At 53.3% G+C, this 14,075-nt stretch overlaps 1 protein-coding gene across 2 annotated transcripts in view; it reads right to left on the bottom strand.

Moving 5' to 3' along the window:
* KIRREL3 (kirre like nephrin family adhesion molecule 3) overlaps positions 1-14,075 on the bottom strand; it is a 378,874-nt gene that overhangs the window by 9,211 nt on the left and 355,588 nt on the right. The window contains exons 11-14 of one of the 2 annotated variants that reach the window (XM_050983486.1): positions 8,776-8,876; positions 8,500-8,698; positions 7,310-7,345; positions 4,434-4,541 (exon numbers count right to left, since the gene is read on the bottom strand). In XM_050983486.1, the coding sequence (XP_050839443.1) occupies positions 4,434-4,541; positions 7,310-7,345; positions 8,500-8,698; positions 8,776-8,876 (444 nt within the window). The remainder of the gene's footprint in view (positions 1-4,433; positions 4,542-7,309; positions 7,346-8,499; positions 8,699-8,775; positions 8,877-14,075) is intronic. The other variant, XM_050983487.1, reaches the window with a different exon arrangement.

The following is a 14,075-nucleotide window of genomic DNA, read 5'->3' as shown; positions in this document are numbered from 1 at the left end:
TTCCCGGCAGCACCTGACAAAATAAACCCGGCTCAGCAAGCCCACTGGAGAGCTGGAGGAGCAATATTTGCGTTGCCAGAAGGTACGGACAGCTCAGACTCCTACAGGAATTCCTTTTGGAGCTCGGTTGGCTCTGCCACGCTCACGATGCTGTTACCAGGGGCTGGGCTGTAGCAGAACTGCTCCCACAGGGAATGAAATCGTTGTCCAGCCTGCTGATCCGTAGGAAATACGGCTCCTGAGGGATGGACCAGCTCTGGCCAGGCTCTGGGAACCCCTGAGAAAAGCCTCCCCCAGTCTGGGATGCAGACAACACACGGAAAAGGCCAAGCAATGAGCACAGATGTAGCCAGGGACAGTTTTATCATCTCCAGGCAGCCTGGAAATGACAATGAGAGACGAGAGAAACATTCCTGGAGAGACTCCCTGCCTTCCCTGAAGGTGTCAGGCGTGCTTTGAACAAGTCATTTTAGCAGAGGGAAACCGCGGAGCAGCGGGAGCAGAACGGCGGCGCAAAGCCGAGATGAAAAGCAGAGATGGAGGCAAATCTGAGCAGCGAGACCTCAACAGCTTTGAAGCTGTCCCCCAGCCACGGGCCTGGCTCTCACCTCCCAGGATGGCTGTGCCAGCCCTCCCAGACCCCAAAACTGCCTTGAACCGCCGGTTTGTCAGATCTACCTCCAGCTGACGGATCCAGCAGCGCCCTGCCAAGCCAGGATTGTGGGGATCAGTCCAGAAAAGGCTGGACCCCCCGGGAGCTTGATCTCTAAACCAAACATCTCGAAGCTCTGTCCTTGAATTCATCTCTCCCAGCATTCCCCTGTCCTCCACACCCGCAGCCCCCAGACCTCGCCAAGTCTCAGGGATAAGGCAAAGGGACAAGGCAAAGCCTTTCACTGGGAAGTTACAACAGCTTCTTTTTTTAATGTTGTCCTGCTGGGACCACGTTCCTGGTGCTGGAGCCTCTGTCTTTAATCACAAGGAGATGCTAATCAGTGTCTTGCAGCTCCTCTCCCAGGAGTGTTCCCCCTCAAATAACTCTGGGCCGTTAAGTCACTGAAGGTATAACAACAGATGCACAGTAAATTTTTTTCCTTTCCAGAGACTCCAGGCTCGGTATGTCTGCACCTGGTCCTTTTTTTTTGCTGCATTTCCCCAAAACATGGTCAGGAATTGCCTCCCCCATTGGTGTTAGTTGTGGTCAGGGGCTGGGGCAGGAGATTCCTTCTCCAGAGTTACTCTGGGTCACTGTGTCCCCTCGACACAACAGTTCCTGCAGCCTGCACCAGGCTGTTGTTATAAATGATGGCACAACGCTCCAGTATTTGTCTTGGGAGAGGAATCTGCAGTCATCCTGGCAGGAAATGAGTCCTTCTCCTGCTCTCCAAGTGCTCTGTCAATCCCATCATTCCTGAGCTGATCTCTATAATAACTCTGCACCTTGCACACCACTAACAGTGATGAAATTCCTTTCCTCACCTTTTAGCCTGGTGTTCCCACCCTCCTGCCACCAGAGATGGTGGCCACAGCATTCAGCTGGCATCAGCACCTCAAAACTGGGGTGAAAGCCCATCCACCTGGCACATCCAAGTCCTTCCCTGCAGGGTTCTGCACCCTGAGTGTCACTGGGCTCTGGTTCAGCTGCTGGTGCTCCCAGTTCCCCCCAAACCCAAGGAGTGACTGTTTTGGCAGCTTCCAGTGGCTTTTGAAGCCAGATAAGGAGGAACTGAGTGGCCTCAGTGCCAGCAGCACCCCATGCATGGATCTCAGGCTGGGGAATCCCACCTGCACTCTGGATTTGCTGCTATCCCCAGCTGGGTCTGGCTCTTCCCTTCCCATAAGGTTTTGGGGAGGAAAGGAAGATCAGGGCAGGGATCTTCACTGATCTCTTGGGTGATCTCTTACTTATTCTGGTCTCAAAGTGAAGTGGCACAGAAGCCTTGTAGGGAGCACAGGGACCCCTGCCCTGGCCTGGGGATGCTGCTGACCTCTCCCTGGGGAATCACACTGCCAGGGGAGCAGCAGAGCAGGGAACACTCCCAGACCCAGCAGCTTCTGTTGTATTGGAGACCCAAAAACCTTTTCAAAATGGGATAGCACCAGAAACCCAGAGGAGAAAAAGGTGCCACCATGTCACCTGTGCCTTCTTTGCAGAACCTGTCTTCCCAGCCCTGGTGAGGAAAATGCCTCTTTTTCCTGATTTCCCAATGGGATAAATAACACAAGGCATTTGGTTGGGATAGCCTTGTCCCCTCTTGGCTTTCCCCTTGAAGAGCAGCTCATCCTTGCATGCCTCCAGCTTGTGAGGGTCTAAATCCTGGCGTTTCCACCATGTCTGGGTTCTGTTGTCATGGCATTCCTGTGAAATTGTGTGTCCTGTAAAGAGCCCTGCACCATCTGGTTCCATCAAACGAGAGGGAAATAATGAAGCACACGCTCTCTGTTTCTCTGAAGGATGTGGCATGGGGAAAAAACTGCTCATGGACATGGGAGCACAGCTTGGCCCTGCTTCCTTCAGGTGCTTACATTGTCTCTTGCTGCCAAATGACATCAAACTGGCCTGGTTTTGGGTGCTGTCCATGAGCAATCCTTTCCCCAAAAGCAAGATAAATTACTTCCCCTATTTAATTCATTAATTCTTGCTAATGGAGGCTGTGGGAGTTCAAAAAAAATGGGACAAAACAGGGAGATGCATCATTATCACACTGAAAATGAAACACATTTCTGCAGTGGGGGGTCGTGTGTCCTTACTGAATTCAGGAGCAGCTTGGTGTCTTTGATGGCTTCGTAAACCATCGAGGGGAGAAAAATAAAAGAACAACAACTGGGTTTTCTGGCACACACGTGAGGAGTTTGGCATCCCAGAATCCGCACCACGCGTCTCGCGAGCCGGGAGCAGCGCCAAGGATCTCCTCCTCTCCCCAGAGGCTTGGAATGCTCTAGACAATCACACTCTTCTCCCTCCTGCCTTGGTGCCTTTTCATGGAGCCAACAATCCTCCTTTAATTTCCTGGTGTCTTTTTAATCAGGCCAGACAATGCTGCACTGCTTCCCTCTCCTCCTCCTGTACCTGTGTCTCTAATGTCACTTAAACTTGTATTCCCACTGCAGCCAGACTCCAGAGTGCACAAGTCCCTGAAAAACCCCTCTGCTGGCTGTCATTCCTGCCAGGAATATGCATGTCAGAAAAATTGGAATTAAAACAGAAGCAGAACTGTGGAGGGTTTTTAAACACTGATGTGGCACAGTGAGGATGCTTCTCCCTCTTGTACCTCAGGATTTCTCCAAGGGAGAGATTAAGAGGTCCCCTGCACACCTCCTGAGCTGCCTGTGCTGCTAACAGGGATCAGCAGTTACCCTGGCATGGTTTCCATAAACCCTTTCCCATTTCCCACAGGGCTGCTGTTTGCAGCCCTACGCTTGGTAGACCAACAGAGAAGCAGCTGGTGTGGAGAAGTAAATTCAGTAAATTGTGCTGGTTAATTCAGGCTCTGATTTCTCTCTGCTTCACTCGATTCACCCTCTCCCCAGAGTTCTCCCCCTAGCCCTTCCAAAGGGTGCAGCGAGGTGGGGGTGACTGTTGCAGTGTGATTTCAGGGTTCACTGCAGAACCCCGGGTCCCTCCCCTGAAGATTCCCTCCCAGGTGTGTCAGTCACCTCTCCTTTCCCCTCCCTGACCCCTCCCAGCACTGTCTGTCAGTCCTGGAATTCCAGAAGGGCATTGAGTGATTGGCAGATTCAAAGGATGCCCTCCACCCCGGGGGGCACTGGGCCATCCAGGTGTCCTTTGTCCCTTGAGACCTCCCCTCCTGTCCCGGCTGGTGGCTCCCTGCCCCTTCCCTGCCCTCTCCCCGGGGTTAAAAGGAGCAGCACCCACGGGGTCAGGAGTTCTGCTGGAGCTGGGGCTGGGTTCAGAGGCTGTGGGCCAGAACAAAGCTCTGGATCCAAACCCTCCATCAGAACCGACTCCTTTCCTTCACCATCACCCTAAAGCTTCTCCACAGAGGGAAACCTGAGGAGCAGATCCTGTTATGGGGGGAAGCTCCATCCCAGAGCCACCAGAGCTCCTGCAGGCCTGGACTTGTCCCCAGGTGCCCAGCTGGAGCACCCATGGCCAAAAGTGTCCCTGGTGTGAAACACCACCCAGCCATGGATGGCCAAAAGTGTCTGTGGGGTGAAACACCACCCAGCCATGGATGGCCAAAAGTGTCCCTGGTGTGAAACACCACCCAGCCATGGCCAAAAGTGTCTGTGGGGTGAAACACCACCCAGCCATGGCCAAAAGTGTCGGTGGGTGAAACAGCACACAGCCATGGCCAAAAGTGTCTGTGGGGTGAAACAGCACAGTGCCACTGTTTGGTTCAGCAGCAGGGCCAGACAAGCCAAGGCACATCCCGTCCACAATATTGGTGATACCAACAGGTGACACTTACTCCTCTGGGAGCGGGCGCAGCAGAAGGCGACGATGGTGGCCATCAGCACCAGGAACGCCACGCCGGCCCCCACGGCCACCCCGATGATCACCGCCATCGGAACCGACTCTGCAAGAGCAAGGAGAGCAAGCGTGAAGCTGCCTGAAGGTCACAGAGGGGGCTTTCCCCCAGGGACCCACCCCTGGCTACTGGCAAGAGGCTCAGTGATGAGCCCGGGGAGGGTTTTGGGGACTCCTTCCCTGATCCCCCATCCCTGCGAGGTGATGTCGCCACAGGCTGCCCGCGGGACGCTGCAGTTTGCACAACCCTGCTCATTCTGTGCCTCAGTTTACCCTGGGAGGAGAGGAGGGGGGAGCCAGAGGAGCAGATTAGCAACTGCTCTTGTTAGTGCTCTGCGGGTTAATGAATGAGCTTCTCTAAAGGATGAAGTGCAAAAGAAGACTGTGTATTAGTATTATAAAGAAAGAGAAATGGCATCCGAGCAGGCTGATGGATGACTTAACCCCAGTCATCATTCACAGCCCCTGCCTATTTTATATCCCAATTTCCTGCCTTCTCCTGTGGCTTATCAACTGTCATCCTTCCAAAATTCCTGAGGGTGCTACAAAGACTGGGACAGGAGGGATGGCCCATGCTGGGGCTGAGCACTGCAGGGTGGGATGTGTGGGCAGGGTCTATGGGAGGCAGAGCACCTTCACATCTACCTACAAGAACTCTGTCACCAAATTCCTGGTGGGGATTTTGGGCTGTGGCTCAGCCAGGAAAGTGGATTTATCTATGCAGGCTGTGACAGCAGCTTGTGAGGTGTGGGGAGGGTAGAATGGGAAATCACATTTAGGGTAAGGGAGTCAGATTTGGAGCCCCAAAGCCTTTTTATCTCCCTGCTGTCTCTCCAGTTCCTCCAGGCACAGCTCTAACTTTACAGTGAGTGTCGGGCTGGATTAAGGAGGGGCAGCAATGGGCAGCACTCACACTGTAGGACACCACAGCTGTGGGTACCACAAATTGCCTTCCTTGGCTAGGATGATAAAGCTGCATCCCAGACACCCTCTCCCCTAAAGCTGCAGGTATCTCTAGGTCCCCATTCCTCTCTTTCTAAACACTTGTAGGATCTTGTGAACCAAAACAGGGATAAGCCTGTCTGGGATGGCCAGATAAGGTGGGTGACTGTGTCCTCACAACTTTCCTGGACACCTCCTTGGAAGGTGTTTTCTCCTTGGAGGCCTTGCCTTGGAAATGGATGGGATGAATTTATGGAAAAATGTATGCAGAGAGTTGGTTCTCCTCAGAGGTCTGTGCAGATGCTGCTGGACCCTGGGGACACAGGAGAGACCCAGCTGAGAAGAAAAGCCCAGGGACTGTCACTTGACTGGGTGATACAGGAACAATTTCCCATTGCCCACGGGTGTGGAGCTGGGGGTGGGCACGAATTTCATGCTGGACCTGAGAGCACAGAGCCCATCTGTGCCTTTTGTCCTTCCCAAGGGGGACACAGCCCTACTGGTGGGACTGGGGGCAGTTGTCCTTCCACCAGCATCCACTGTGTAGTCAGCAAAGGGTGTCATCCTTGTTTGCCCTATCCCAAGTGGGACAGGGGAGTTCTAAAACCACTTCATGGTACCCTTAAGCCATGGCTGTGGAGCTCCTGGGTCCTGAGCCCTAATCTGGGAACTGCAGGTGATAAACATGTGGTACTGATTGAGTTTAGGCTCTGCTCACCCTTGATCAAAATAGAACTGATGTTTCTCACTGAGTGGCTTGCTCATGGATTTCCTGCTTGGGCCTGCTGGTCCCTTGATGTGTCACATGTCACCCAAGCTGGGCCACCGGTGACATGACTCAAGTGGCACTGAACCAATCCATCACCAAACCTCTGAGAGTGCCCAGGTGGTGAAAAGGCTAATCCCCTCAGTCCTCTGCTGGAGCTCGGGGAACAGGTGCTGCAGCTGGGTCCAGCTGCCCCAAGAAGCTCACCCTAAAATCAGCATCCTCCAACCCAGCAGCTGAGCCATGGCACAAAGGATTTTCTGAAGCCGCCTGCTAGGCAGTGCTCCCTCCAGCAGTGGTAGCTCCTCATGGGATATTTTTGGCCTTCCAAGGGGAAAATGGATCAAGAGACTGGAGAGACAGGAGCCTGGAGGGCCTGGGAGGGCTGGCTGGCTCTCAGCTTTGGGGAATGGGATCTGCAGGGCAGAGCTCAGAGAGAAGCAGGTGGTGATGGGGGTGAAGAACCATGCAGGGAATGGGGTGGGGAGAATGTCCAGGGCTCTCCTGGGCTGGATTAAAGGTAACTGCAAAGGGGCAGTGACAGAGTGGTGGGGATGGTGAACTCTCCTGTAGGGCTGGGTGAGCTGAGGGAGGGGCAGATTGCTGCTCCCCCAGGAATTCTGCTCTGGGGAACAGGACGAGGAACCACAAGGGCAGCACCTCCTGCAGATCTGCCCCAAGATCCATCCAAACCTGCTCTGGTGCCAATGGATGCTGGCCATCACTCTCCCAGTATGCTGAACCAAGCTGATGTCTGCAAATGACCCTGGAAACATGTACTTTTGCCTCTTTGTTTTTGTCCCAAAGGCACACTCTGTGGGACTTCTGCAACATTTTAAACATGGCTGAGTAACAGCATCCCCCTTCCAGTGTCTGGGAAGCTGGGGCAGAGAAAGTTCTGGTTTCCAAAGTGGGTCAGTGGCACAGGGGGACTGGACCACTCCAGCTTCCCAGTCCTGCCCCAGTCACTGCCCTGCAGCTTCCCTGCACCCCTTCCTGCCCTGCCTGCCCTATGGAAAGCTGCCGGGCCAGGAGGAGGACGCTGGGCCCTCAGGTGTGGTGGTGGCTGGGGACAATTCACATTCACCGTCAGCTCATGATTTCCATACCTGCTTGAATACCAGCTCCTGATTTCATTTCCGTACCTGTTTGAAAATAAAGCAAGTGTCCACAGCCTTGCACAGCCCACGCGCCCACCGCAGCCTTCCTGAGCGCTCAGCCCTCTGCTCTGCTCTGCTCCGGGGCTGGCCCGGGGAGGGGACCCTGCGGTGTCCCCCTGGCCCGGGCAGGGCTGTCCCTGTGCCACCTTGGCTGGGGCAGGGCTGTCCCCTGTGCCACCCTGGCTTGGGCAGGGCTGTCCCCTGTGCCACCCTGCAGTGTCCCCTGGCCCGGGCAGAGCTGTCCCCCCCGGTGGCCCTGCAGGGATTCCTGGGTGTGAGCTCGGCTGCCCGGCCCCCTCCGCCGGGACCCGGGCTCGCCGCCGAGCGCTGCCGCTGACTGGCAGACGACCTGGAAAAACCACTGGCTCTGTTTGCATTGGAAGAAGCCCAAGGCTAATTTTAAGGGGTTCATTTAGCTCTGATTTAATCTGGACGCCAGCCTTGCCTATAAATCACGGCTTAATGAGAACAATCCACCTGCCTGCCCTGGCATTTAATAAAATAGAGGAGAACTGGAGTTCCTCCAGGAGCTAAGCATTCCTCACACAAGCCAACTCCCTCCCCTGCTGTGGAGAGCCCCGAGAGTGGAATTTCCCTGGCCATCCCCTGGGAATTGCTGGGTGTGTGAGCCTAGCCCTGTGCAACGTGCTGGCATTGTGGCTGGTGGCCAGGATGGAGAGTTGCCACCAGTCCAAACTCCTTCATCTGCTTACTCCCATCATCATGGACCAGTGGGCTCTGCTGGGAGCAGCCACTCTTGTCTCTTCAAGGCTGTAAATGATCCTCTAGCCTGGGCCAGTGACATCACCTTGTACTGTGGGACAGGGAGTAAGGGGTGCAGGATCAGCCCGTGCCCTCCAGCTTTAGCAGGACAGGTAAAATCAGGAATACCTTACCAAGCAGAGACTTTACAGGGCTTGTCCCTGCTCCTGCCCCTTAACCAAGATCATGTGCCTTAAGGATGCAATCCTGCAGCTAGCACAGCTAGAGCCTTGTCACCATCCTTCCTAATTTCCTCTTTGGTATCCTAAGGCTCTCCTGAGCACCTCCTGCCTTTCACAGCATGTCCCCACTCTCAGAGCCCAGCCAGGCGCTAATTCCCAGTGCCACCACCCCCAGCAGCCCCCAGCAGTGCCCACCTTGCTCCTTGAGCCGGATGATCTCCGTGTCGGAGCCGAAGCTGTTCCAGGCCGTGCAGTTGTAGATGGTTTGGAAATCAGCGCGGACGATGTTGCTGATGGTCAGCGTGGAGATCACCCCCTCATCTGTGCTCACCGTCTCCACCGTGTAGCGCCCTGAGGTCCCAGATTCCAGGACGTTCTCCTTCCAGGACCAGGCCTGCCGAGAGAGAGAGGGGTGAGCCTGGGGCACCCTGAGGTGCTGCAGGTGCCCGCTGTGCCCAGGGTGATACTCACGATCCGGTCTGGCGGCGGAGTGCTGCGGATGAAGCACTTGATCTGCCCCTTCTGGCCGTGCAGGGCGTGCTGGGTCTGTGTGCTGGAGATTATGGGGGGCCCTGTGGAGACAGGAGAGGCTGCTGGCACCCCATGGGACTGGTGGGGATGGGGGGCGTTAGGGGAGCCCTGAATGGAAATTGGGGTCCATCTCTGAAGGGCAGGGATGGAGAAACAGCCCCATCACCTCCTGTGATGGAGAACATTGAGTGAAGGCTTTGGGCTCTGCTGGGTTTTTGCAAAGCCCCCACAAAGCACCAGGGTGCCCCATCTCTGTACCCCCATCCCTGGTGAAAAGGACCCTTCTCCCATCTCCTTGGTGAGCCTGGCTTCTGAGAAGGGCTGTTTGCTGCAGAAGAAAAGCAGGATCCCATCCCACCTGGTGTTCCTCTTCTGTGCCCTCCCAGATTCATTAGCAACCATTAAACTAATTGTTCTCCAGGGCATTAAGGAGGATGTGGTGAAGTTTCTGCTGGAAACTTTTCTGCTGCCCATCAGCCGGGCTCTCCTGTGCCATGTGGGTCATGAAAGGAGCCGAGGAGAAAGGGTAGGAAAGGCTCTTCCTGAGCCAAACACCAGCTTGGGATGGGAAACATCCTTGTCCTGCCTTGGTGAACATCCTGTGATTGGGAGAAAAGGGATGGGAGAGGAGAGCATGTGGTGTGTCCCTCACTCTTCTAACAGCCCTGATGGCCCCAGGGGAGTTGCACAAGAGCTGGGATCCTAATTGATGTTTATTAACCTCCTTAATTAAAGCAGATTTGCATTTCCATGAGCGGCTTGCTCCTGGCAGAAAAGAAAACAGCAGCAACGGGGCTGCAGGGCAGGGAGAGAGGAGTGGCAGGGGTTATCAGAACTCCTCCTAGTCCAGCTCTGGAACTTTGGGTGTTCACTTGGGGTTGCCATGCCTGGTTTGGAGTACGTCACTGGGTTTATCAGTAATGCAGCCTTGAGGATTTTTTCCCATTTTTTCACCTCCCTGCCCTGCACCTGATGTGCTCTTTCAAAAAAAGTCTCAAGGATTTGGGGTAAAGAGGGAAGAAAGATTTGCCTGGGTATTCCTGCCTGATTCTCATCCAAATCACCCATTTATAAATTTCATGAATGCACAAAAATGTACCAAAATGCTAAATCCTTCACTCTCAGGCGTTTGTACATACAGCTGCCTTTTGGAACCGTCCCAATAACCCCTTCCTGCACCAAACTTGCACACTCCCCACACATTTCCCAGTGAGGCACAGCCCTGTCCCTGCTTCCTTATGCTGCTCCATGGGGAGATGGATGGAAAACAAGCTCACTGAAGCACAATTCACTGACCAGTAACCACGGTTCTGGCAGCTCAGGAAATTACTACTGGAAGGGAGCCGCCATCAACATCAGGAATTGCAGGAGCTGGGCGTGAAGGTCAGGACTTGTTTTTCTGTAATGGACATAGCAGTACTGCTGTGGAAGACTTGTGCCCTTTTTGATCAAAGAAGGCAAAGAAAAAAAGACACTTTGTTGTGTTTTTCTCTCTAAATGCTCAAGATGTTGTTCTAGGCACAATCCCAAGGTGTGAGTTCTTGTTTACCCATCGCTGAAAGCTCAGCTTTCCCAAGGGTCTCAGTGGAGGTGACTCCTTGCTTTGCCTGAGGAGCCTGCTGAGGCCATTGATGCTCCTGCCCACCTGATGATTCCAAAGCCAGCAGAGGCAAGAGCAGTGATGGGATCTGCAGGCCAGGCCTAAACAGTAATAAAAAGAATCATCTCCTTTCCATTTTGATGGTTGTATGTTACTTATAAATTCTGGAAGTGCTCCAAGACTGGGTGACGCTAGAGAAAAATGGCTTAATAATCATTAAAAGGATCATTTTCCCCAAGGCGAGTGGATTTTAAATGGCACAAATGCCAATGGCTTTGGCTTTTATTATTGCTTCAGGAGTTCAGAGTCGAAGGCTTATCATCATGATAATAGTGGATGACTAAAGACTATTTGTGAGATGAACATGCCCAGAAATAATAGCACGAAGTTGCAGCCTCTTCGCATTCAGGGCTGGTGTTTGATTCTCCACCAGGCTCTGGCTCCTTATGAAAGCTGCCAATCTCCAGCTTGGCATTCAGCGCCGAGTGAGAGACAGCCCACAGGCAGGGAAAAGGCTCTAAGCAATGTTGCTATGGATATAAATGATGGAGCTATTGGTGGAGGTTATTTTTAGCACCTCAGTGCCAATTTATTTGTGCGGTCCTGGCGGCTCACACAAAAGAGAAGTCTGAGGTGGAAGCCTTCAGGAATGAAAGGATAGGATGGCCTTGGCTTCTCCAGTCTGCTCGAGTCCATCTGAACCTTTCTCCCAAGCACTCAAAATGATCTGGCAGGAGAGTTTTGTTTAACTCCTTTCTTCCTGCAGAAGTCCTGGGCTGTCTGGTTCTGCCTGCTGTTGCAAAGGAACACCACAGAATGATTTGGGTTGGGAAAGACTTTAAAACCCATCTCATTCCAGATCCCCTACCATGGGCAGAGACACCTCCCACCAGAGCAGGTAGTTCCAACCTGCCCTTGAGCACTTCCTGACACCCTGACGTGCTCCTGACCAAGCGAGGTGGCAGGTCAGCCCCTGCCCTGCTCCCAGCTCTCAGGCATGCCCAACCTCCTTGCTGGGGTGAATCCCAGGCAAATGACATCCTGAATTAGTCACCTGGAGCTGTCCAGCCCTTCCAACAAAACTTCTCTTGCAGAACAAGGTGGGCAGTGGTGGTGGTCCCTGCTCAGCAGCCCCTACCAAGCCCGGATGGTTCAGATGGGACTGCTGCTGACCTGCCTGTGAAGGTGACCTTGGGGCACTTCTGCTGGGGTGGGAGCTGTGACCAGGCTGGGTGCAGTCAAGAGCATTGAGAGGCTTTGGCTGTAAATCCAGCTGCTGCTGATTTATGATGGCACCAAGTTCCTCCCTTCCCTTGAGCCTCTGCTGCTCTGGCCCTGCCAAATGCTGCTGCTTTGCATAATCCTCCTTCCCACTCACCAGACTCTGAATCCTATCTGCTTCCTTGCAGGCTGGTGGCCTTGGCTCTGGCATGGGACTGGGCTGCTCTGCAACCACAGCCCTGTCTGAGGAAGCTGGGTGGGAAGGACAGAGGATGCTCTCCCACCCCAATCATGCCATGATTTTGGACAATTTTGGGAGTGGATGGGCTGGTGGGACCACAGGCTCAGAGCGGGTTGGGTGATCCCTCAGCTGGGATCTCCGTGCTCGGTGGGATGGATCAGCCCCCTAAAAGTCCAGATGTCCTGACCAGGGGCAGTGCAGCCAGCCCAGAACACAACTTCTCAATGCCTGATTTTCTGTGACAGAGGGAGGCAGCTGGTAATAACAGACAATTGTATCACCCTCTGGATTTAAAATCACTTCAAAATATGAAGGCATTCAACTTCCCCCTTAAATTACATCAGAACAGGCTTCCAGCAGAATTCATTAGCTGGATTAGACACACTGTGCCGTGCTCTGGAGCTGGAATGCTGCTCCTGCTGCAGGACAGGCTGCCTCTTGTTCTTGGTGGATGTGGGATGTGGGGATGCTGCTCAGGGGCTTGGTTCTCCTCACTTGGAGGGCCAGGAGAGCATCCTGCCCTGGAGGTGTGGGATTCTCCCTTGGTCCAATACCTGCAGTGACATGTCCCAACGCTGTCACCTTTGGGGTGCCCCGAGCCCCTGGCAGCACTTCCCATGGGATGGGGTGTGCAGGCAGTCAGCTCCTGGCAGATGCTCAAGGCTGAGCAGTGAACCCCATGCATGGATTTCATTTGCTCCCCATCAGTTTCCCCAGGCATAAGCTGGGGGAAAAACCCCAAAGTTGCTGGAGAGAAACTTTTCCAGTCAATGCTGCATGCTCCAAATGCCCCAAGCCTGTGAGGAGTTCTGCTCTGCTCTTAGGGCAGCCCTGTGCCTGGTAGGTGTCAGGGAAGGAGCATGTTCTTCATGCTAAATTGTTGCTTTGTTTTCCATGAGCTCATTTAATTGTAATTAAAACCCAGCAGCTGCTGGGGAAGGAGACTGAAGGCGCCAAGGAGCTGAGTCCATGTCGAGGGAGTGGTGGGTTTTTAGTGGTTGGTTTTTAGTGGTTGGTTTTCAGTGGTTGGTTTTCAGTGGTTGGTTTTCAGTCCCTGCTGCATTGCCCTTGGCTTCCTTTTCTAGGATTATAGAAACCTGGAATAGTTTGGGTGGGAAGTGACTTTTAAAGGTCATCTAGTCCAACCTCCTTGCTATGACAGGGACATCTTCAGCTAGATCAGGTTGCTCAGAGCCCTGTCCTTGAATGTTTCCAGGGAACTGGGGCATCCACTGTCTGCATTACCTGTGTTTGAAATCAATGCTTGCCTGAGCTGCCTCCTGCTTATGTTCTTCTCTTGTGACAGTGAGTGGGGAGTGAAACCTGCCAGTTTGTCATGCAGGTGAGAGACAAAGCAAAATTCAGCCTCTGCTTACACCATTTGCAGCCTGCCTGGCTCTTTCCCTGCTGTATTTATGCTGAAATTTGTTATCAGCTGCTGTGAGGTCCTGGCTAGGCCATCACTAAACTCCAGAGATGTGGCTGTGAGTCTAGGGCACATCCTGACATGGTGCTGGGTGAGCCCCAAGCAGCCATGGAGTATCCTGACAGGAATCCTAACAGGAATCCTGGCAGGCAGAGTGTTCATAAGTATCCTCACAGGAATCCTCACAGCTATCCTCATGTGGGTTGGAGAGTGTGATTAGGCTGCTGCTCTTGAATCCAGACTCAATTCCCAGCTCTCCAGGTGTACAACAGAGACAACAGCACTCTTCGACCTTGCAAGGGTGTTGCAAGTTTAATCCATTAAAGATTTAAAGCTGCCAGCTCCCAATTACTCAATAAACCCCTGTTGATAAAAGGGAGCTGTGTGGGGCTGAGCAAATGTTGATTTTTTTTTTTTTTTGCTTTAACTTGTGCATTTCCAGGCAAAATAATGCAAAATCCACTTTACTCCAATTGCTTGGATCTCTGATTCAATTGGGGGTGGGATCTGCTCCAAAAGGAAGTAACTGAGGGGATAATTTGGGAACTGGAACTGTCAGAGCAACAGAATCAAGGCAGGAAGGGAATGGGGGTAGGGAATGAATGGTGGTAGGGAAGAAGGAGGGAAGGAATGGAGTAAGGGAAGCAGGAGGGAAGGAATGTCAGAAGGGAGCAGGAGGGAAGGAATGTCAGAAGGGAGCAGGAGAGAGTGAATGTCAGAAGGGAGCAGGAGAGAAGGAATGTCAGAAGGGA

The sequence above is a fragment of the Serinus canaria genome, chromosome 24 (assembly GCF_022539315.1).
Source record: "Serinus canaria isolate serCan28SL12 chromosome 24, serCan2020, whole genome shotgun sequence".
NCBI classification, from domain to species: domain Eukaryota; kingdom Metazoa; phylum Chordata; class Aves; order Passeriformes; family Fringillidae; genus Serinus; species Serinus canaria.
The sequence above is the reverse complement of the archived record's forward strand: the minus strand, read 5'-3'. Positions and strand labels throughout refer to the sequence as shown.